Raw genomic sequence first — 23,061 nt, forward strand, 5'->3', positions numbered from 1 at the left:
AATGGCTGAGAAACACTTAAAAAATGCTCAAAGTCTTTAGTCATCAGAGAAATGCAAATCAAAACGACTCTGAGATTCCATCTTACACCCATCAGAATGGCTAAAATCAAAAATTCAAGTGATACCACATGCTGGCGAGGATGTGAAGAGAGAAGAACACTCCTTCATTGCTGGTAGGAATACAAACTTGTACAACCACTTTGGAAATCTATCTGGCATTTTCTCAGAAAACTGGGAATAGGGCTTCCTCAAGACCCAGCTATTCCACTTCTTGGAATATACCCAGAAAATGCTCTACCACACAATAAGGACATATGCTCAACCATGTTCATAGCAGCCTTATTCGCAATAGCCAGAATCTGGAAACAACCTAGATGTCCTTCAGTAGAAGAATGGATAAGGAAACTGTGGTACATTTACACTATGGAATACTACTCAGCTATTAAAAACAAGGAAATCCTTAAATGTGCAGGCAAATGGATGGAACTGGAAATGATCATCCTGAGTGAGATCCAAGACCCAGAAAGATACACATAGTATATACTCACTTATAATAGGACACTAGGCCAACAGGGATGTCCCTCAAAAGTCTTCAATTAGCCAGAGATTGGAATACATGTGTGGACTTCCTATTGGAACTCTAAGTGAAAGACATAAGGAAGAATAGGGAAACAGAAGGATCCAGAGGGTCCTAGAAACCTACAAGAAGACTATTAAAGCTGGTGGAGCTGGACCCAGGGGGTGGGGTCTGCTCAAACTACTGTAACAACCAAGGGCAATGCATACAGCAAGCCTAGAACCCCTATCCAGATCTAGCCTATGGACAGAACATTCTCCACAGTTGTGTGGAGAGCAGGGACTGATTCTGACATGAACTCTGGTGCCCCATATTTGACCACTTCCCCCTTGGTGGGGAGGCCTGGTGGCACTTAGAGGAAGGGTAAGCAAGCTACCAGGATCAGACCTGATAGGCTGTGATCATGTGGTCGGGGAGGAGGTCCCCTTCTGTCACAGGACTAGGGGAGTGAAATAGGGTGAAAGAGGGAGGTAAGGGGAATGGGAAGATACAAGTGAGGGGATAACAATTGAGATGTAATCTGAATAAATTACTTAAATTTTAAAAAAGAAAACATTACTCTGCTCAAACAAGAGGAAAGTTTGGTGGCCTTGGCTGTCATCTGGAGGTTTTGGATGGATAGTCTAAGAATAACCTGCATGAAGGATTGGAGGGCCTAAGAAAGGAATGGTTAGAGATTTCTGTCAACCTCTGATCTCTGGGAAGTAGTGGGGAAGGTCTTGCAAAAATAACTTTATAAGGAGTAAATCCCTCCCTATATGGATGTGCAGCAAGCTTGAACCAAGCAAAGGAAGAGGATCTATCCAAAGTTCACTGGACTCTAATAAGGGTTTATTAGGGTTTTTAATGTCCTGTTTATAATTTTACCTGCCTACATTCTGAGGTCTATATGCACAATAAAGTTTCCCATCTATGCCTATAAATCTGAGCAGAGGAGGGGGATGCTGCAGAGGCTGATGTACCAATCAAGGACCATACATGGTGAGGACCTAGATCCTTTGCTCACATGTAGTAGATAGGCAGCACAGTCTCCTTGTGGTTCCCATAATATGGAGAGGAGGGCATAGGTCTTAAACCAAGGGGCTCTTACACCAGATAAAACTACTTAGTCAAAATAGGAAAGGGGAGGGGGGGCGGTTCAGGTCAGTTTAAGTCAAAGATGGTTCCAGCTAAAGTGGGGGAAACTTGCCCAGTCACAACCTGACACTGGTGTGTGTGTGTGTGTGTGTGTGTGTGTGTGTGTGTGTGTGTGTGTGTATTGGAGGTGGTAGTGGTGGTGAGTATATGTAAGCAACATATACAGGGCCTTAAACTGGGAATGTAGAGTGTTTGGCCTATGGAGAATTGATATACTGACCACCACTATTGAAAGAGAGACACACAGAGAGAATATGATTATTTATATGACTTGAGGGCTGAGGTCCTTTGAAAAAGTACCAAGAGGGCTGATGGGTAGTGGAAAATTGCTTGCCTAATACATGCAAGACTCTGGAACTACAAAAGAAATAAAAACAGTAAGAACAGAATATGTATTTTATATTGAAGTCTACCCCCTTTTAAATCATATTTCCTAAAAAAAATTTTTTAGACTCTTCATTTACCCCTTATTTCCTTGTGCTGATGTAATCCCACATGGACTACATTTCAGAGACTGACCTATTGATTCATTGATGAGCTGGGGAAACTCCACACAAAAACAAATAGTCCAAGCCTCTTCCAGGTCAGGTGATATTGATGCAGAAACTCTTTTTATGTTTGTTGCCTGTAGCTAGCCTATTATGGGAGGCAAATTCAGGCTCTCATACTTCAGACCTATACTAATATAGGAGCAACACAAAGTTCTTTACACACTGCCTCGAGCATTGTGCATTCCTAAATCTATAAATCCCATGGATACTGCCATTTTGTGAACACTAAAATTATATCTACTAGTTATACTGTCTCTCCTTGTGTGTTGATATAGTCATGTGGTAGATCTGTTTCTCAATCACAATATAGCACTCTGGTATTCACACTTATTTAGTCACTTCTGCATTTCGGAGTAATTGACATGTAGAAGCCTCAGACCTCAAGACATAAACAATTTCTCTCCCTCTCCCTCTCTCTCCCCCTTCTCCACCCTCTCCCTCCCTCCGTCTCTTCCTCTCTCAGTGGTGGCACTCATACAGACATGGGGCATCAGGATCAGTTATTATTATTATTATTATTATTATTATTATTATTATTATTATTATTATTATCGTTATTGTCGTTGTTGTTGTTATTGAGACAGAGTTTTACTTTGTCACCCAGGCTGGTCTCGAACTCACAGAAATCCACCTGCCTCTGCTCCCTGAGTGCTGGGATTAAAGATTCACTACCTAGGTTCAGCTTTCTTAAGGAAAAATTATGAGTTATGGTACTGATGATCTATGCCCTGCAGCCAGGGGACTCTAACAACAATATGGCTGAAAAACACGTAAAAAGCAGTCTGAGCCAAATCTACTCTATGGCTTTAAATTTTATGGTTTATGCAACAATTTATGGTCACGTGAGTTGCAACAATCGATTGCGGTGACGACAGTGGTCACGTAATACGTAGGCGTCTATGGCATAGAGCATTATTCGCAGGACACGCCCTGAACACGGGACTCCGCACGGCTAGGCTGTTTCCTAGAGACTGACTGGACTGAGTGGCTGTTCAGTCTGCTGGGGAGATGTGGTCCTCCCCAGAGGAGAATCTGGAAGACAGGTAGAATGCCAAAACCATGGCATTTATCAATCTTATAAACATCTCTAAGAATAAGTGCTATTAGTTATGTTGATGGTGGGTTTCAGCAGGTCAGAGGAGGAGCTTATCTTTAGAGCTGTGATTCCTTCCGGTTTGGCTCTGAGAAAAGTTTGAATTAAGTCGTACTGAAGTCATCAGCTCATTTCTCAGTGTTTCCACAGACGTTTCTATCCCTCCAGTGGTAGGGTAGGAGAGTTTTTGGTGGAAGACCTAGATGGCTGTACAGATTTGCTAGGGTATAGTTGGCTGAGCTGCTGAGGCGACAGGTTTCCATGGAGGCCAAGGGACAATGGGTTTCCATGGAGGCCAAGGAACGACGGGTTTCCATGGAGGCCAAGGAACGACGGGTTTCCATGGAGGCCAAGGAACGACGGGTTTCCATGGAGGCCAAGGGAAACTTTTATTAATGTGGAAATTTTTCCACGCATAACGTGTGCAGAAAGCAGGATGGGCAGGAGTCTTATGCATGAGTGACTGGACTTCTAGTTCTGTGGTGGTGAGGCTGAGGACTGAGGCTGAGGAGAGACACAGCGAGGCTGGAAAATGGCGGGAAAGCGGCCGCGGGAGGGTAGACCACAGACTAGCAGTGGAACGGAGGAAAACTGGTGGCAGAGTGCTAAAGCACCTGGGAGCCACAGCCTCAGGGGTTGAAAGCTGCAACTAGTGGGAAAAGCCCACTGGAGGCAAAGCGACGGTGGCAAAGCAGACTTTCCATGGTAACAAAGCCGCCTCGAGGTGGCAAAGCTGCAAAGCAGGAAAGCAAAGGCCACCTAAAGGCGAAGCAGCCACCTCAGGGAGGCTTGAGAAGGGTGCGGGAAGCCGCAGGGGGGAACCAAGTAGCGGGGGGCATGGTAACCATGGTGGGGAGGCAAAACGCGGCGGCATGGAGGTGGCGGCTTCAAGGGCGGTGGGCGGGAGACAGGAGGTGAGAGGCGGGGGCGGCGGCGTGTTCTGGGCCGGGGAAGAGCCTCCCTGGTGGACAGGCGAACGCCAGAGAGCCATGGTGGAGAGGTGAAGTGGGCGGGAAAGGCTAAGCAGCTGGTTTCGAGGCACCAGGGTGAGGAAGCCGAGCGGCCTCAGAAATGCCTCAGTTGAAGAGGACGGCGTGCGGGGGCGGGAAGCCATAGTGGGTAGGCGACGCAGCAGAGACGGGCAGCGAACTGAAGAGAGGCAGAGACAGGGAAGAGCCTACGTGAGGAAGGGAGTGCTCCACGAAAGGCCGGAGAGCCCCGGTGGTGAGGTGAAGTGGGCGGGGGCATCTAAGCGGCCGGTTTGGGGGCACCAGGATGAGGAAGCGGACTGGCTACAGGAACAACGCTGCTGTTGAAGGAGTGCTGTGCGGGGGCGGGAAGCCATAGTGGGTAACCAAAGCAGCGGAGGGGGGCAGCGAAGTGGCCCCTGGAGGCAGGGGCGGAGACTGGGGAAAGAGCCTAGGTCAGAAATGCCTGAAAGCCCTAGTGGAGAGGTGAAGTGGGCAGGAGATGCGAAGCAGCTGGTGTGGGGGCACCAGGATGGCGGAAGCTAAGTGGCCACGGGAAAGCCGCGGTTGGGGGGGTGGCGCGAAGGGGCAGCCTCTGTGGCGAGGCCAAGTGGCCTCAGGGAAGCCATAGTTGAAGGGGTGGGGCGAGGGGGAGGCTGAGGGTGGGCGGCAGCCGCTGTGGGGAGGCGCGGCAGCCGCTGTGGGGAGGCGCGGCAGCCGCTGTGGGGAGGCGCGGCAGCCTCTGTGGGGAGGCGCGGCAGCCGCTGTGGGGAGGCGAAGCAGCGCGCCCGAGGGAGGCGGGCATGTTCACGGGGGAGAGGGCGACCCTGCCCCCTCAGATCGTGCGTGCGTGTGTGTGCGTGTGTGTCCATGTCAGCGCCCACGTGTGCATACCCGTGCATACATATGCATGTGTTTTAATCTATATTCTGATTAAGAGAAAATGCACTATTTGTCTTTCTGGGTTTGGCTTATTTTGCTCAGCTTCATTCTGGTTTGGTTTGGTTTTTCGAGGCAAGGTTTCTTGTGTAGTCGTGGCTGTCCTGGAACTAGCTTTATAAACAAACCACGCTGGCCTCGAACTCACAGGGGTTTGCCTGCCTCTGCATCCTTAGGGCTCAGTTCCGATGAACCATTCCAAACTCAGTCATAATGTCTGTCTGCTTTTTGATTTATTTAAAAGAGGAGAGGAAGGGAAACTTTGAAAAGTATTGAAAATGTGAACGTATTTATTTGTAAACCTGTGGAGTTTATTTCTGAATATTTACTTGAAAGTCGGTCATTTTTCAAAGTGCTTGTGGAGTAGTGTGCCCTAATCTCATCGAATTGAAGAAATCCAACTATCTTTCACTCAGACCAAGCACTTTCTTTGTTCTTCCCCCAATTTTCTAACCACCATTTGTTTTACTCTCTCTTGAAAACATTCCTGATAACTTTATAAATAGTGGTTTAGTTTTTAAACATATTAAGTAAAATTATAAGACATCTTAAAATAGTACTAAATGAGTAAAGTAAATCATAGTGCTAGTTTTTAATGGGGATTTGAGATATTTAAATGTATTGATGTTGAATATGGCTGGTGTCCCATACCTGTAATTCCAACCAGAAGTATTGCTGGCAATTTGAGACCAGGCTGGTGTATATATAGTGAATTCCATGCCAGCCAGGATTACATAGTAAGGGAACATGTCTAAAAAATAACACAAAATAAATTAATATTGTATAAAATATTCTAGCTTGTGTTGTTTTATTAGCATGCAGCTTAAGTATACCACTTTTTTTCTTTTATCTCAGGTCTTCCACGGTTTTTCGAAAGAATACTAATTCTGCCAGACAGAAACAACGATGTTATTTATCATATAAGAAATTTGAGCATACAGGTAAAAGGATTTTCACATTATAAAAGCTTATACATTGTTGGTAATGTGGAATATGATGGAGTATTTTCTCAAATTTGTGTGTATTTAATATTTTTTACATAATACAGTGGTCTTCAAACACATTTTTTCATTTTACTTTAACACTTTATTTTCTTTTAGCTAAACATCCTTTAAAAAACAGCAGTAAGCAGTTATTTTTAACTAAATATTTATCATATGACTAAAATGCATAACTACTGGATAATTTCTAGTTTTTAAAACTTTGTTTTATTTAACGAAAATATAATTATCACTTTTCCCTACCTCTTCTCAAACCAACCCTGCCCATGCCCTTCTCCCTTTCATACCCAGTATAGTGGTCTTGGCTTCATGGTAAAGGTTATGATTGTTGACCAGCAATAGATTCTAAGTTAGTTGGTTTGATATTGCATTTCATTTCTGAGACCTGGACATAATTATCTTTGATCATTCAGGGGGGCCTCTCTTTTTCATGTTGGGCTTCTTGGACTTGGGGGAGAGTAGTTGCAGATAACTCTTTTATTCTGTGAATCTTTTTATTATGTTAAACTAATAGCAGACAATATGGTGTCTCACATGGTTATCTTAAATATCTGTTCAAGTAGTTTTATGCTTAACACTTGTTCAACTTGGTATGTCTGTGGGAATTGTCACTGTAAGATAATACTCAGTTGCCATATTCCTCTGCCTCCCAAAATGTCTTTTTCCCCTCTAAGAGTAGAACAAGCTGCACTCTTGGATGGTCTCAACTTAACACATTGCTGCCTTAGCATTCCAGGTGTTGAGATTATAGGCATGGGCTCTTTCCACGGGGCCCTTTTAAAATGATCTTTAAAAGAAAAAAAAAAGAAATGGATAATTAGTCAAAGTTTCTGAAATATTTTTCTTATTTTTAAGTGTATCATTATTTATTTATTATTATCCCTTTGCTCTCATCTTCCCATTCCCACCCTCCCTTCCTCTTCTGCCCTATTCCCCTCCCCTACATCTCTGATAGGTGGGGTCCTTCTCACCCACCATATGATCACAGCCTATCTATCAGGTCTCATCTAGATAGCCTGCATCCCCTACCTCTGTGTGCCCACAGGGCCTCCTCACCAAATCAGTGATCAAATCAGGGGCACTAGAGTTCATGTCAGAGGCAATCCCCACTCTCCCCACAACCAGGGAAAATGAGCTGTCCATTGGGTAGATCTGAACAGGGGGTTCTAGTTTTACTGCATGCATTGTCCTTGGTTGGTACAACAGTTTGTGCAGGGCCACCTGAGTCCAGATCTGCCGGCCTTGATGGTCCCCTTGTGGGGCTCCTTAATTTTTTCTTAATGAGGAACTTGGCATTGGAGGAAAGTAGATGACTTGTGGAAATTAAGTAAGTTTCTTAATCAGAGGGCAAACATTCTCATCTGGTTGTTGATAATAAATTGTTCCTCTTATACAAAACATGTGATGTATCTTCCAACTTGTATTGTTCCAAATTTCAGAATATAATATGGATAACAATCGTGCTTTTCGAGGAAGAAGGAGAGGCATGAACTATCGCTGGCATAAATTTGATCGGAAGAACCATTATTTTGAGCATAGTGGGTATGTGCTTCCACCTTCAAAATTCTAAGAGAATAATAAAAATATGACAATAAGGGATGTCCATGAGGATTCCAGAGTAATATAGTAAGTGGCCAAATAGCTTAATTGGCAGGTAGCAGCCCATGGGACTGTGCAACTCTTTCACTCTCTGTGATCTTCTTTCACTGGAAAACTGAAGTGATAAGAGATTAAGTACTGGATAAGCCACCCTAATTGTAGCCATAGTGTTAGCAAGGGGACAATTCATAAAATAATTTATGAGCATTTATAGAAACTTTGCTTCCCTCTCTTTCCTAGTACTCCTTATGCCACGGGAATAAAAAACAGGAGAGGAAAATACAGTGATGGTGACCAATATTTTCTTTCTGCGTGGGAAGATAGAAAATATAATGAAAGGGAAATGACTTCTGATGTTCACAGTGAAACCGTGGGGAACTGGTTCAAAGTCACAGTGAGTATCCTAATAAGGTTTGCATTAGAAAGCATATTCTTGCTCCTTAAAGAAGGACTATTTATTGATCACAACAAGTCAATTACCTGGAGATGCTATTGCATGGAGAGAGGATGAATCTGCGGCAGGATGACTGATATGCCACCCCTGTGAAAGGGTTGTCCAACCTCTAGGAGATCTGTGTTCAGCACGAAAACAACCATGTCAGTGGTCCCTTTAGAAGTTCTTTAAAGCTAGGTAGAGTATTAGGTAAGTGTTCGAGAAAGAGCACTTTGGGAGTTAAATCTGTTCTCCATCCTGATTCTGTGTTGTCTCTTTTCTCTCCTATTCTTTATTCATAAATGTAGATTCCGAGTGGAAGAAAGTATGACAAGACATGGTTAATGAAGTCAATCCAGAACCTCTGCAGTGTGCCATTCAGCCCCGTTGATGTAAGAAGACTGGTGAAGCCAACTAGGCACATAGGAATGGAGGAGGGAGGCCAAGCTCAGCAGGAGCTAGCTGATGGCTTCTGACATGTTTGTTTGTTTGTTTGTTTGTTTTTCTCTTTCACTGCCCATAGTTCCACTATGACAAACACCAAGCCCGGTTCTTTGTCCAGGATGCTAGAACTGCCTCTGCATTGAAGGATGTCAGCTACAGGATTTGTGATAACACAAACAGAAAGGTGTGTACTGACAGCGTTCTCTGTACCTAGTCCTGGAAATGGGTGGTGATTGGCCAGGAGCTGAGCATCATCTTTGTATTTTGAGGTCATAGTACTTACTTTTCTCTCCTTCTCACAGATATGTATCTTTGTCACTCCTTCTGTTGTACCTTATTCTGTGAAAAATAAATTGACATCAGAACAAATGGAACTGCTAAAGGTAATGCAGGCTCAGGGCATATTGTATGTCTATTTCCCAGAGCCGCTTCTTTTTCCTCTTCCTCCCTGGCATTCCTGACACTATGAAGCCCCGGCAGAGCCTTAGAGCCACTCTTCCTACCTCTGTCTCTGTAGGTGACTGTGATGAAACGATATGATGCTTCCCACAAAGCACTGGACCTTGAGAAACTTCGCTTTGACCAAGGTATGGCTGAATAAAGTAATTCTTGGCCATGGATGGATATCCCTAACAGGAATCTATGGCAACTTGGGGAGGGTGTGTGTTTTTACCAGGGCTTGTCCAAATGAACCCCTGACGGCCTTCTAATGCTTTTTGTTCTACTTTCTGAAGAATTAATGGACAACGATATTGACATGATGCTGAATCGAAGAAGCTGCATGGTTGCCACACTACAAATCATTCAAAGCAATATACCTGAAGTGAGGCTATAGATTCTGTGCCTTTATTTAAGTAGGGGGTTATAAGGGAGGGCATGAAGGAAAAGTTGTCACCAAGGCACCAGTATAGTAACTATGTCTCTAACTCTTCTTCCCGGAAAGCTGTTGTCCTTGAACTTGTGCAACAACAAATTGTACCAGCTGGATGGTTTGTCTGACGTGATAGAGAAGGCCCCTCAAGTAAAGATTCTGAACCTCTCCAGAAATAAAGTGAGAAGGGAAAGGGGGAGCAGATATGAATGGGGTTGAGCACAGGTGGTTGTGCACACCAAGGTTTTGGTAAGAGACAGGCAGAGACGCAAGGGGGTGGGGGGTGGCTGCAGTTACTGGGTCCTATGGTTCCTATTTTCTTGGGACAGATTTACCAATCCCTTCCCATGCTTTTCAGCTGAAGTCCGTTCTGGAATTGGAGAAGGTGAAAGAGCTGAAGTTGGAAGAACTATGGCTTGAAGGGAACCCCTTCTGCAACAAATATGCAGATCAATCTGACTATATAAGGTACGTAATGCCTGCTAAGTCTTTTGCCCCCTTCACTGCCAGTGTCTTAGCTTTGCTTCTCATTGCAGTGATAAAAATAAACTGCCAAAAGCAGCTTAAGGGAGGAACAGCTTATTTGGCTCACAATTACAGGTCTCAGTTCATCATTGCTTCGAAGTTATGAGTTAAGAAGTGGTACGCCCTTGAAGCAACTGGGCACATCACCTCCACAGTCAAGAGCAGAGAGCAGTGAATTAGTGAATGCATACTGGTGATGGGCTCAATTTCTTTTCATTCGGTCCAAAGCCCAGCTAATGAAACAGTGCCACTTATGTTCCTGGTGGGTCTTCCGATCTCAGCCCAATGAAGAAACTATGGCATGCCACAGGCCAACCTAGTCTAGATAGTTCTTCACTGGGACTCCATACTCAGGTTATTCTACTCTATGCCAAGTCCACACCAAACCATGAGAGACCCAAACTAATCATGACCGGCACTGTTACTCCCAGGTAGCTTGAGCTACTCCTGATATGTAGTTTTGCAAGAGTTAGGTACCTCTGATCCTCTGAGAGGCAAACAGGCTCTGCCTCCTCTGTATACTCAGTATACTCTCAAATCCTTTCCTCCTTACCTGTCCCTCTCCTTTTCATCTATGCTGGGCTGTTTTTCACTTGTCAGAACACCTGGATTCCTCCAGAATCCTCCCATCCCTCATGCTAGTGGCACCACCCTTCTCTCCTGTCCTGAAAGGAGCCTTCTGTTCTTGTTCCTGAACTAGCACCTTACTTGTCCGAGGCTGCCCTGAAGGCTGGCCTGCTCTAAAATCTGAGGGATGAGACCCTGGGTGATACTGACATAGATATTACTTCTGCTGGCCTATTGTTGGGAGCTCTACCCTCCTTGAAGGGAAACGTGAACTCCCTGGACCAAGGATCCAGATGTGGGCTACCATCAGGGAGCAGAGAGCAGAAGAGGTTGAAGGAATGGAAAAACGGGCCTCCTGGAGGCCTCCCTCTCTCCTTCCTTCCTTCCCTTACCTACCAAGTAACCTACCTACCTAGCTCCCTACCACTCTCATCATCCTACCTATCGTATAAGAGGGGACCTATATAGCCTAAGACAAGCAACTTGATTACTTGGATAAGACTCCCATTTAGGCAGGCACAGGTGCACAGGGATCTTTAGGAGAGAATCAAGTAACCAGAAGAAATGGCCACAAGCTCTTCGTCCTGTGCTAAGCTGAGGGCACATTTTCCATATCTTCTGCTAAGGAATGACTTCTGTCCCTGAGGAGGCTCACTGTTCCAGACAGCCCAGCATAGGAAAAACACGAGCTATAGTCAGTGGGACCCAGCACTGTAAAGTCCTTGCTTTCATTCTTGCTTTGGAGGCCAGTGGAAGCGATGATTGCTGCAAAGGAGTCCTCTTCTCCTCTATTACCCATAACTCTTGACTTCTAGCATCAGGCCAGACAAATCATCCCCATTCCCTTTGTGTGGCTTCCTCTTTTATTTGCCTCTACCTTCTTTTGTCTTCCGCATATCTTCCTCACTTTACTTTAACTCCATTTCTGTTGCTACCTCCCCACCTTCTTGTTTCTTGCATCATCAGCTGGACTCCCTCACTCCCAGTTTCAGCAGCTTGTAAAACACTGAATACCTAACAAGGTGACCAAGCCCTGGGTTCCTACCCAATGCCTTGGTCCCTGTAGATCCTTCTGTGGGTACTCTGAGGAAAAGAACACAGGCAGGGACAGGAAAGAAGACGAGGACCCTGAATCTCCAGTGGCTCTTTCTGGCCCTGAAGAAGAAGCCAGTGCAGTGTGGGTGGGGGCTATTCAGGGGGGAAGAAGAGGGAAAACAAACAGGAGCCCCAAACAGAGGAAAATCTAGCCAAACCTGAACTGACAATCGCATCTTTGGCTTTTGGTTTTTGGACAGTGCCGTACGAGACCTATTTCCCAAGTTGTTGCGCCTGGTAAGTTTCAACCTTTAACACTGTATTCATTTCTCATCAATGACCTCCACACCTGCCCTACAACTGTTTGCTTTTCATGTAGATTATATGTTTGCATCAGAACATCATGCATTTTAAATGATGTAGATTCTGGAAAACATACTAATGTATCAATATTCTCCCTAGAAAAATATCCATAAACAACACACACACACACACACACACACACACACACACACACACGGGAATGTCCCATTCAGTAGAGATTTCCACAACTTCCATCAAACAGAGGCTCACTATATCACCCCTAGAATTTCCAGGGGCAATTAAAATCCTGCTTCTGACCCTTTATTTTTCCTTTGGGTCTCAGGATCTCCTTGGATACCCAAAGTCGTTTACCCATAAACTGATAAACTCCTCTTCCTTTCCTCAGGATGGCAAAGAACTAGTAGAACCAAAAAAAATGGACGTAGAAGTGCCGCCTCAAGCAAGCAAGGTGAGAAAGGACCAAGAAAGATTCGTGGTGTTGCCAAAGACACTTTGTTAGATGCATTGTCTGAAATGACTTTCTGTTTCAGGAAACCACTAAAGAATCTGAATTCATTAAAAATCTAATAGTGCAGTTTCTAAAGGAGTAAGTACCCCTTGGACCACAGGAAATGTGGGGGAATCTGAGCCATGTTGGACTACCTTATCACCTTTGCCCATAGGCTATTTCACGTCTCTCTTAGGATTGAAAGCACAGAGATAACCTCTCCCCCTATTTTCTGCTTATTCCTACTAGATACTACTTGTTTTATGACAGTGGAGACCGACTCCGTCTCCTTGATGCTTACCATGATGAGGCTTGCTTCTCTTTGGTCATTCCTTTCAACTTCAATGACCCAAACATGTTAGTATCATAGTTCAAGCTCTGTTCTAGAGCACTGTGCCTTTCCTTAGGAAGTGCCTGTATTGGGTAGGACATGGTGCTCTGTCCCTCTATTCTCCTAGGAGCAACTTGGAAGAGTATTTCAAATACAACAGAGATATAAAGAAGATGAAAGACTCCTGTAAGTGTGATGGAGAAGGCTGAGAAGGGACTGGGAGTGAGGGGGACATTTTGTGGGGGTTGTATCATGCTTGTGATCTTTGCTTCTTCACTCCTTTATAGACATGCGACTCCGATTGCTGAAACACACAAAACGTGACATTGTAGATTCTCTTAGTTTGTTACCCAAAACTCAGCATGATTTCTGCTCTTTCTGGGTGGACATGTGTTTCCACACCGTGAGTACCTGGCTCTTCTGTAGGTCATATCCAGAAAGCTGGAGGTATGTGGGATCCTGAGGTCATATCCCATGCTGTCTTCCCTTTCAGGATATGATGCTCTGTTTTTCTGTCAATGGACTGTTCAAGGAAGGTGAGTGTCTGTAGGATTCCCTCTCTGGATCCCTCTTTGCTTCCTCCACTAGGTGGGCACCTCTGAGAAGCCTTCCAGCTTCTCATTCTATACCTTTCCTTCTTGTCCTCCTCCACGTTCTACTGCCCACAAACCATCCTATTCTGACTTGGACCCATGCCTTTCTGTCCCATAGCTCATAGGTAAGGGATGTACAGGCCATGGGGTTTGTTGAGTCTCCTTCCAATTTCATTCTCTGTAGTTTTGGGCCAGTTTTATAGGATCTCCAGTTCTCTATTTGTAAAACATGGCTAATTAAACTCATCTCTGTGACAGATGCGAAAAAGGTCAAACACTGGAGTTTTCACAGGGGCTAAAATGTGGTAGGGGGCACATCAAATGGGACTGGATTATTACTGTTGTTGCCCTCCCCATTAGTGCCATACCCTCCTGACTCTATGCCAATAACTGACTGCTTCTGGCCTCTTCAGCATAAGAACCTGGCTTGAGAATGCTGTGTGAGTGTGTAAATAAGGCCCTAGTCTAAGGAAACATTATTGTTTCTTGTCCTTGAAGTGGAAGGAAAATGCCAAGGCTGTATTCGTGCCTTCACGAGGATCTTCATTGCTGTCCCGGGCATGAATTCAAGGTCAGTGTTATGTTTCTTCTGGAAATTCCTGCCCCTGCCTAAATCCAGCAGTGTGACAATATGACGGTGCAGTTCTCAGGATATTCTCAATACTGTGAAAAGCCAACGGGGAAATCTAATGGTTAAGCTTGCTGGTTGAGAGTGTGCAGCTTTGGGATCAGAACACTTTCCTGGTAGGATATTTACATGCTGTGTCTTTGGCCAAGATACAGGGGTTATCTCTGATTCAAGGTCTTCCTTTGTTGTGCAGGGTAAGTACATTGGGGTAAACATTTTATATTTAGTCAAGTTGGTCTTTAAAAACCTGAACTTTATATGGGATGTATAGAGCAAGCCAAACAAGAATGTGGGGAGTGAGGTATCGACGGGATGTGGGAACAGTCTGGTTAGTGATTGGCAGTTATTGTAAGATTGCCATTGGTAATGTAGGCTTGTCTGTTTCTTTACTTGTCTGAATGTCCATTTGGCCTCCAGAATATGCATCATAAATGATGAGCTGATTGTGAGGAATGCCACCCCCAGTGAAATAAAGAAAGCCTTCAATTCACAGTCCACACCTAACTCTTCTGTAAAGACTCTCTCCGAAGAGCAGCAAGAGATGGTGAAATCTTTTTCTGTGCAGTCTGGAATGAAACTTGAATGGTCTCAGAAGTGAGTATGGGGTGTGCACAGAAATGGGTGTGATGGGAAATCAAGTGAATAATGGTATTTTGCAGGCAATTTTAAAAAGAATTAGGATAATAGCTGGGTTCCGTGACACAAACCTGTAATCTCAGCACTCAGGGAGGCAGACACAGACGGATTGCTGTGAGTTCGAGGCCAGCCTGGTCTACAAAGCGAGTCCAGGACAGCCAAGTTAACACAGAGAAACCCTGTCTTTAAAAAAAGAAAGAAAGAAAAAGAAAAAGAAAGAAAGAAAAAGAATTAAGATATTTTACTTGTGGACAAATGGATTGAACTAGAAATGATCATAATGAATGAGCTAACCTAGAAGCAGAGAGACTCAAATGGTATTTACTCATTTATATCTACACACTAGGCCAAGGAGCATGTCCCATGAACGTCTTCATTTATCAGGAAAGTGAGACAGAGGGGAGGGCATCCAATTGGGACTCTAGGTGAGAGAAGTATGGGAGAATTGGGAAATAGATGGATCCAGAGGGTCCTAGAAACCTACAAGAAGAACACTATGATGGGCGGATCTGGGCCCAGGGGTTCTGCTCGATCTATGGCACCAGCCAAGGACAATACATGCAGTCATCATCAAACACCCCTACCCAGATCTAGCCAAGGGACAGGACATTCTCCACAGTTAAGTGGAGACTGGGGACTGACTTTCACACGAACTCTGGTGCCCCATATTTGATCACGTCCCCTAGATGGGGAGGCCCGATGACACTCGGTGAAAGGACAGCAGACTACCAAGAAGAGACTTGATACCCTAGCATCATATTCAGGGGGAGGAAAGCCTCCTCAGTCACGGTCATAGGGAAGGGGAATGGGATGAAAGTGGGAGGGAGAGGGGAATGGGAGGATGCATGGGATGGCATAGCAAATGAGATGGATTATGAATGATTTTACTTCTCAATTAAAAAAACAAAAAACAAAAAGATTTTAAAAAGTATTAAACATTGAACTAATAAAAAAGATATTTTACAACCCCTCCCCAAGGTGGGTTCAGGAAAATATGTCCTAATCTATACTGAGATTTTTAAAAGTATTTTAAGCACTATTATATTCATGTAGCATATATTGTATATGGACAATCATAAGGAATCCACTAAGAAACTACTAGAACTGAAAAACAAACTGAACAAGTTTTTAGGATATAAGATCAATCTATAAATAATTATTTGCATTTCTGTGTATTAATATTAAATATACAAAAAATTAAATTAAGAAAACAGATGCATTTATAGAAGCATAAAGAGGAACAAGTACTTAAAAACTGTAAGGGGGAGCAGGGGAGTATAAAAGATGAGTAAAGTCTTCCCAGCAAGATCTACTCACACATACATGCTGAACAGTATTGCTGCACAAACTTACCAAGATAAAAGCTTGGGATATCAGTGGGAAAGCATCATATTTGCCTTTACTATAATGAAATGATGAAAAGAAGGCTCATGTAAGACAGAAAATAAAGAGCCTATGCATCTTCATTATTTGTTCTATTGCTATAAAGAGGTATCATGAACAGGGTAACTCTTATCAAAGAAAGCATTTACTTGGGGTCTTGCTTACAGTTTCAGAAGGTTAGTCCATGATCATGGCAGCAAGCAGACAGGCATGGCTTTGGAACAGTAGCCGAGAGCATCAACACCTGATTTGCAGGTTACAGAAAGAAACTTTGAAGCTCACTCTCAGTGACACACCTCCTCCAAAAAGGCTGCACTTCTTAATGTTTTTCAGTTTCACTCCCTGGGAGACTAAGCATTAAAATGTATGAGCTTATGGAATCCATTTTCTTTCAAGACACCATACTATGTCATATATGCCATCTATAGAACTGCCTCTCACTTTTGAGTAAAGGAGAGTCCAGAACTGAGATTTGAAAACCAGTATAGGCCTTCCTCAGTAAAACTCAGTGCTGACTAGAGCTCCCTTACGCCTTAACACCATGTGAATACCTCATGATCGGACAAAGGGAACGGCATTAATTCTGGAGTAAAAGAGACAGCTACGGCCACCACTCCTCTGCTGTGCAGTAATCACTATAGGATAACTTCCAGATAGAAAAAATTTTTAACACTTGCTTTAAGGAAGCTCAGTGATAATCAAGTCAGAAATATTTCAATACCCTTACGAATAACTCAACAAATGTTTGTTTGGGGGTCATTTTTTTTGCATCTCTCTGCTAAATGCCTTCAGCAAAATTTAAAATGTGCTAGATGGTGTAAGTTTGAGGGTAAAGCATACAGAACAATTAGTAAACTTGAAAAGTAGAGCTGGAGAAAGAGAAAGTGAAAATGGCAAAAGTTATGGGAACTTTTAGACGGTAGTAAAGAGCAAATATGTGAGTTATTGGTGTTTAGGAAGGCATCTTCTCCTCTGACAATGGAGTAAAAAGCTTATAAATAATAATGGAAAACGTACTAAACCTAGAGGAAGATATGAATATACAGAGACAAGCAGAACATTATGATAGGCAGATTTGGGTCCAGGGGTCCCGCTCAAACTATGGCACCAGCCAAGGACAATACAGGCCGTAAACTTCAAACCCCTACCCAGATCTAGCCAATGGACAGGACATTCTCCACAGTTGACTGGAGAATGGGGTATGACTTTCACACATACTCTGGTGCCTCATATTTGACCATGTCCCCTGGAGGGGGAGACCTGGTGGCACTCAGAGGAAGGATAGCAGGTTACCAAGAAGAGACTTGATAGCCTATGAGCATATACAGGGGGAGGAGGTCCCCTTCAGTCACAGTCACAGGGGAGGGGAGTAAGGGGAAATGGGAGGGAGGGAGGAATGGGAGGATACAAGGGATGGGATAACCATCGAGATGTAATATGAATAAATTAATAATTTTTTAAAAGAGATGCAAACAAAACAAAACAAAACAAAAAACCAAAATGGTATTAATGGCTTACAATAAACAACATAAAAAACTGTAAATTATGATATCAAAAACTCAAAGTGTGAGGAAATGTCTTAGTTACACCTTGATTGCTATGAAGAGACGCCATGACAAAAGCAACTCTTATAAAATAAAGCATTTAATTAAGGGATTGCTTACAGTTTCATTATTCTCATGGCAGGAAGTATGGTACCATACAAGCAGTCACTGAAGAAGTAGCTGAGAGCTACATCCTGATCTGCAGGCATAGAGAGTGGGAGGGCTGGGCCTGGGCCAGCTGTTTGCTTTTGAAACTTCAAAACCTATCCCCCAGTGACACACTTCCTCCAACAAAGCCACACCTACTCCAACAAGTCCACACTACCTAATCCTTTTAATCCTTTCAAAGAGTTCCCTAGTGACTAAACATTTAAATATAAGAGCCATTCTCATTCAAACCACCACAGAGCACATGGTAACTAGTGAATATCAACATGAAATGTATTTCTTATTCTCTTGATCCTTTATTTTTATTCTTACCTTCATGAGCATGCTAATATATTTCAGAATATCCTGTTGTGATTAAATATATTTGTAATTCTCATGATATCCAAAAAAAGCAAACATATATAACAGATCAACCCAAACTTAAGCCAATGGAATGAAAACTTCAGTATTAGTAATTCATTTAACTATCAAGGAAGACTAAGAGAAGGATAAAGAATGCAGCTACAATAAATCTATTTACAAAAATTTATAAATGAAGCAAGATATTACCTATCAATAATTACCATAAATGTAAATGGGTCTAGTCCTCCAATAAAAAGTCATACAATAATTGAATTGATTTTAAAATACCCTATTATTATTGCTTATGAGAAATACACTTGAAATCTAAGTACATACATAAGCACTAAGTGAAGGAATTAGAATATGATATTTATGGAAATCAAAAAGTGAGATTGAACACCTAATATGTGAGAAAATGAACTTTAAATTGAAAGCAAAAATAAAAGTATAAGGGGAGTCATTATATAAGGAGTACAGACATAAATATATACATCCAGAATTGAAGTACCTTAAATAAGTAAAGTGAATATCATGAAACACAAGGGGAGAAAAAGACTCACTTCAGTTCAGTAGTAGTCGGGAAGATGGCTTTAGTCTATGAAGTGGAAGAATGAGGTTGTGGAGAAATGAAGTCTGTTTTACCCAGAACTGCTCAGTTTTCTTCTCCAGCAATCTGCATTGCACCTCCCTGCAGTGTGACTGCTAGCCAGCAGGGAGGGAGATTTCATTTGAGTTCTGTCTTCATTTCTCTGTGTCTTCTAAGCAAAATATATGATGTCTTCAGTAATAGGTCCCTGCCATCTGTTTATGGTGGGCAACTGTCAGGCCGAGACCTGTGCAGGTACTGGGCATTGCTGCCAATCTCTTTGAGTTCCTATAAGCATCAGTCCTGCTGTGTTTAGGAGGCTTTGTTTCCTGGGTGTCCTCCATCCTCTCTGGCTCTTACAGTCTTTCCACTTCCTCTTCCACAGGGTTTCCTGAGCCCTGAGGGGAGGGATTTGATGGAGACATTCCATTTAGGATTCAGTGGCCCGAGATCTCATTCTGCACATTGTTCAGCTGCGGGTCTCTGTATTTAGTTCCTTCAACTGCAGGAGGAAACCGATGTGATAACGGCTATGAGTATTGCAGAATGTTCTTAAGTAGCCTGTATTCTTTTGGGTACCTCGAAGATTTTTCTGGCCGACAATTTATAGGTGATATCATGCACCTGTCACCAGAGTTTTTAGCTAAAATTCTATGACTTCTGGGAGGAGCTGTCTGTTTTATGAGACTATTTCTGGAGAGCTGTAAACAAATGGCACACACTCCAGTAGGGAATTGGTGACAGACTATGATACCACAAAAGTCCAACTTGGCAAAAGGTTTATTAGCATTGCTTAAGTAGGAATAAGTTGAATATTTACCCCCAGAATAAGTGACTCTAAGACAGCTGCATTGCCAAAACCCATGGGAGCGTAGGTGACAGTCCACAAAAGCTGGAAACCTAGGTTGCGCTGCCCAATCTGTAAGCAGCAGGAGAGGCTGAAGAATATCTTTTGTAAGTCAGGGAGCATCTTCTAGGCAGTTGGGCTCCTCCCTACTTCTTCAGGCTACTCGGCTAGTCTCAGTGACTTCTAGGCAGCTCAGTTTGTCTCAGAGTGTCCCTGAGCTATCCTTACTGCTTATATAGGCTTGGGGAGGAAGAGACCTGGTGAATCTAGTGGGTTTCTGTGACTTTCTGAAGCTATTGAGTTGTTTAACAAATGTTTCACATTTTAAGACATTAATTTTATTTTTTGAGATTATAATATAATTACATCACTTCCTCCATCCCTTTCTTCCCTCCAAACCCCCTCACATACCCCTCCTTGCTCTCTTTCAAATTCATGAGCTTCTTTTTCATTAATTGTTGTTGATACATGTTTGTTTGTGCGCACATATGTGTGTGTGTGTATTCCTAAATACGTAAATATGATCTATTCATTCTGTATAATGTTACTTGAATGTTTATTTTCCCGGGTCTGACCATTTGGTATTGTGGAACAAAACTGCTGTGCTCATCCCTGAAAAAGACTATTTCTCCCTTTCTCACCAATTCTTAGTTGCCTGCACAGTAGGCTCAGGGATCATTGCAGAAATGGGGGCAGAAAGACTTGAAGAGCCAACAACATGGGGGTTTTCAGTGTGAAATTGTGTCTTCTAGGAACGGCAGAGCTACACCCATAATATCTCACCACATGACTGCCTAAGCATGAGCTGAACAAGGACAACAACAGCCACCCTGCTAACATGGACTTGGGGGGGGGGCAGGGCGGAGTGGTCCACAAGGTCACCTTCTCCTCTTAAAAATTCCCTTTAACATTCTGTGTCTTAATGACCTTCCCTCCAAAAAAGGAAATTGCTTCTTTTAAAAACTTTCTGTTCCACCCCATGACATATTTTTATTGGGATTGGGTTGTTTTCTTGATGTTCAGAGGTTTTTGTTGTTGCTGTTGTTATTGATCTTTGTGTACTTTTGATACAGCTGAGACATATTTTCACCTATTCTACAGGTTGCCCTTCCTTCAGTTGACAGGCTTCTTTCTCCACAGAAACTTTTAATTTTATAACATTCCATTTTTTTATTGTTGGTTGAGCTACTGGAGTCCCAGTCAGAAAGTCCTTACCCATACCTATATCCTGTAGTGTTACTCCTACTTTTCCCTCTAGGCCTTTCGGGATTTCAGGATGTATGTTGAGGTCCTTCATCCATTTGGAGTTGGTTTTTGTGCAGACTGAGAGAAGAGGAATTTGATTTCGTACTCCTACAAGTGGATATCCAGTTTTTTTCTGGATGTTAACCATTTGTTGGAGAAAACTTTATCTGTATTTTTTACCTTTGGTAAAAATCAGGTAGCTGTAGCTGCATGGCTTTATATCTTCACGCCCTCATGTTTTTATTACTATGGCAATAGCTCCAGGAGTCTTATTATTGTTCAGAATTGCTTTGTCTGTGCAGGGGCTTTTGTTTTTTCATATAAATTTTTTGGATTGCTTTACCTATTTTGATAAAGAATAGAGTTGTGAGTTTTACTGCAAATTGGTAGATTGTTTTGTAGAATATATATTTTTGCAATACTATTTTCTCTAGCTCATAACTATAGAAAGTCTTTCTAACTTCCAGTTCCTTCCACTGACTTTTTTCTGTAATGTTCTTAACTTTTCATTGTACAGGCATTTCACTTCCTTGGTTAGGTACATTCCAACTTATTTTTGAGTCTGTTATTAATGGAAGTATTTTCATAATTTTTTCTCTCGGTATGCTTGTTGTTGGTATGTTGGAAGGCTAAGATTTTTGAATGCTGGTTTGGTATCCTGCCTCTTTGCTGAATGTACTTACTGCTTTTAAGAATGTTTGTAGATGAGTCATTAAGGTATACCCTTAGGTATAGAATCATATCATCTACAAATAAGGAGACACTTTTCCCTTTCCCTTTCCTAATTGTATCCCTTTACCTCTTTTTTTTTTTTTTTTTTTTTACAGCTCTAGGTAAGACTTCAAGCACTGTGTTGAAAAGAGGTGGGAGGAGTGGACACCCTTATCTTATCCCACTCATCTTCCTGAAGATGATGCCTTGAGTTTTTCACTGTTTAGTATGATGTTAGCTATAAGGTTATTTATTGTTTAAAGTGTTTACTATGCTGATATATGTTCCCTTGATTTCTACTCTGTTTAGGGCAATTATCAGGAAACAGTGTTGGATTTTTTTGTCAAAGGTCTTTTCTGCATCTATTGAGCTGAGTATGTTATTTCTGTCACCCCAGGTGCCTTGACGATAATGAGTGGAACTACACCAAAGCTGGTGAAGTCTTCACCATCCTCAAGGTGAGGTCTGAGAATCACGTGGGTAAAAGATGGATGTCACTATGCCTTCAGCAAGATGGGGCTCAAATTCAGGGCTCTTCTGATATCTTAATTCTCTTTCCCTGCAGAATGAGGGAAAAATCCCAAAGGAATTCTTCAAATAAGTGCCCTAAGGAGCTTGTGTGGATATGGTGGTATCCTTCCTCGTCCACATTATTTCTGTTTATAGGGCCTTTCCCATACCTGGTAGTAAAGGCCCAGATGACGAAAAAAACCAAAGCTAATATGAAGGCCAGATAAAATAGTCCCCTTTCTCCTGGCAATTTCTTTCTTTTGCTCTCAATATGTCTGTTTATTTTCAAAATAAAGAAAAATGTTTTACTTTGCTCATTGCATCCTGAATTGCTTTTCTTCTGTCTCAGCCAAGAGCCAGGGCTGCCAGGAGCTCCCGAAGGAGCTTCATTCCCAAACTTCTCCCATGTTCACCATGGGAGATCCAAAAGGGTTGCTTTAGTGGAAACTTTGTGAATAATCCTCATGCGAAGGACATGTGCTCCTTGCAATGATTAGCTCTCCCCATGTTTCCTTCTGTTTTTCTGCTCTCTTGCATTCTGGGAAGGAGCTGTACAAGGAAGCTATAAAAACTATTAGCCCCTGCTGAAGATCAGGAAAGTCAGCCTGTCTATGGAAGCATGGCTCACTGTAGACACAAACAGGCACACATTTTGAAATTCAACTAATAGTAGTACAGAGCTTTCCAGTTACAGGACTGTACATGTGACAGTCTTGTATACTGACAAGTTATGCTTGTGCTTTATTGTGTTTGGTGTAATTGCCTACTACTTAACGGTGCAGTTTTTACCTGCATCTCCTGAGTTGTGCTGATGGAGCATGAAAATGTGACCTGAGGGGATAGTTTTCATTGCATAAAGATCAGTGCCAACTTTGTTCTTACATGGAAGAACTCAGACACAAGTTTCTGTAACTCAATCCTCAGTCGTACCATGTAGGGAACAGCGTTCCATTGCACATTTGTTAGTCTCCTTGTAAGAAATGGAG

General features: G+C 42.7%; 1 protein-coding gene across 5 annotated transcripts; it reads left to right on the plus strand.

Moving 5' to 3' along the window:
- Positions 1–3,181: 3,181 nt before the first annotated feature.
- LOC311601084 (nuclear RNA export factor 2-like) lies at positions 3,182–22,390 on the plus strand. Of its 5 annotated transcripts, none has more exons than XM_084788440.1 (22): positions 3,182–3,308; positions 6,121–6,206; positions 7,706–7,808; positions 8,106–8,259; positions 8,607–8,690; positions 8,822–8,926; positions 9,045–9,125; positions 9,260–9,329; positions 9,477–9,565; positions 9,686–9,793; positions 9,972–10,081; positions 12,001–12,037; positions 12,450–12,512; positions 12,595–12,650; positions 12,801–12,908; positions 13,010–13,068; positions 13,170–13,285; positions 13,376–13,418; positions 13,974–14,046; positions 14,521–14,697; positions 21,963–22,023; positions 22,131–22,390. In XM_084788440.1, the coding sequence occupies exons 1-22, from the start codon at positions 3,274–3,276 to the stop codon at positions 22,164–22,166; spliced, it is 1,854 nt and encodes a 617-aa protein (XP_084644566.1). In that variant the 5' UTR covers positions 3,182–3,273; the 3' UTR covers positions 22,167–22,390. The 5 variants fall into 5 exon arrangements, with proteins under 5 accessions (XP_084644566.1, XP_084644569.1, XP_084644570.1 ...); XM_084788443.1 differs by lacking the exon at positions 3,182–3,308 and adding an exon at positions 3,924–4,063; XM_084788444.1 differs by lacking the exon at positions 3,182–3,308 and adding an exon at positions 4,133–4,156.
- Positions 22,391–23,061: the final 671 nt, after the last annotated feature.

This window comes from Acomys minous (genome assembly GCF_964271855.1).
Source record: "Acomys minous genome assembly, chromosome: 7".
NCBI classification, from domain to species: Eukaryota; Metazoa; Chordata; class Mammalia; order Rodentia; family Muridae; genus Acomys; species Acomys minous.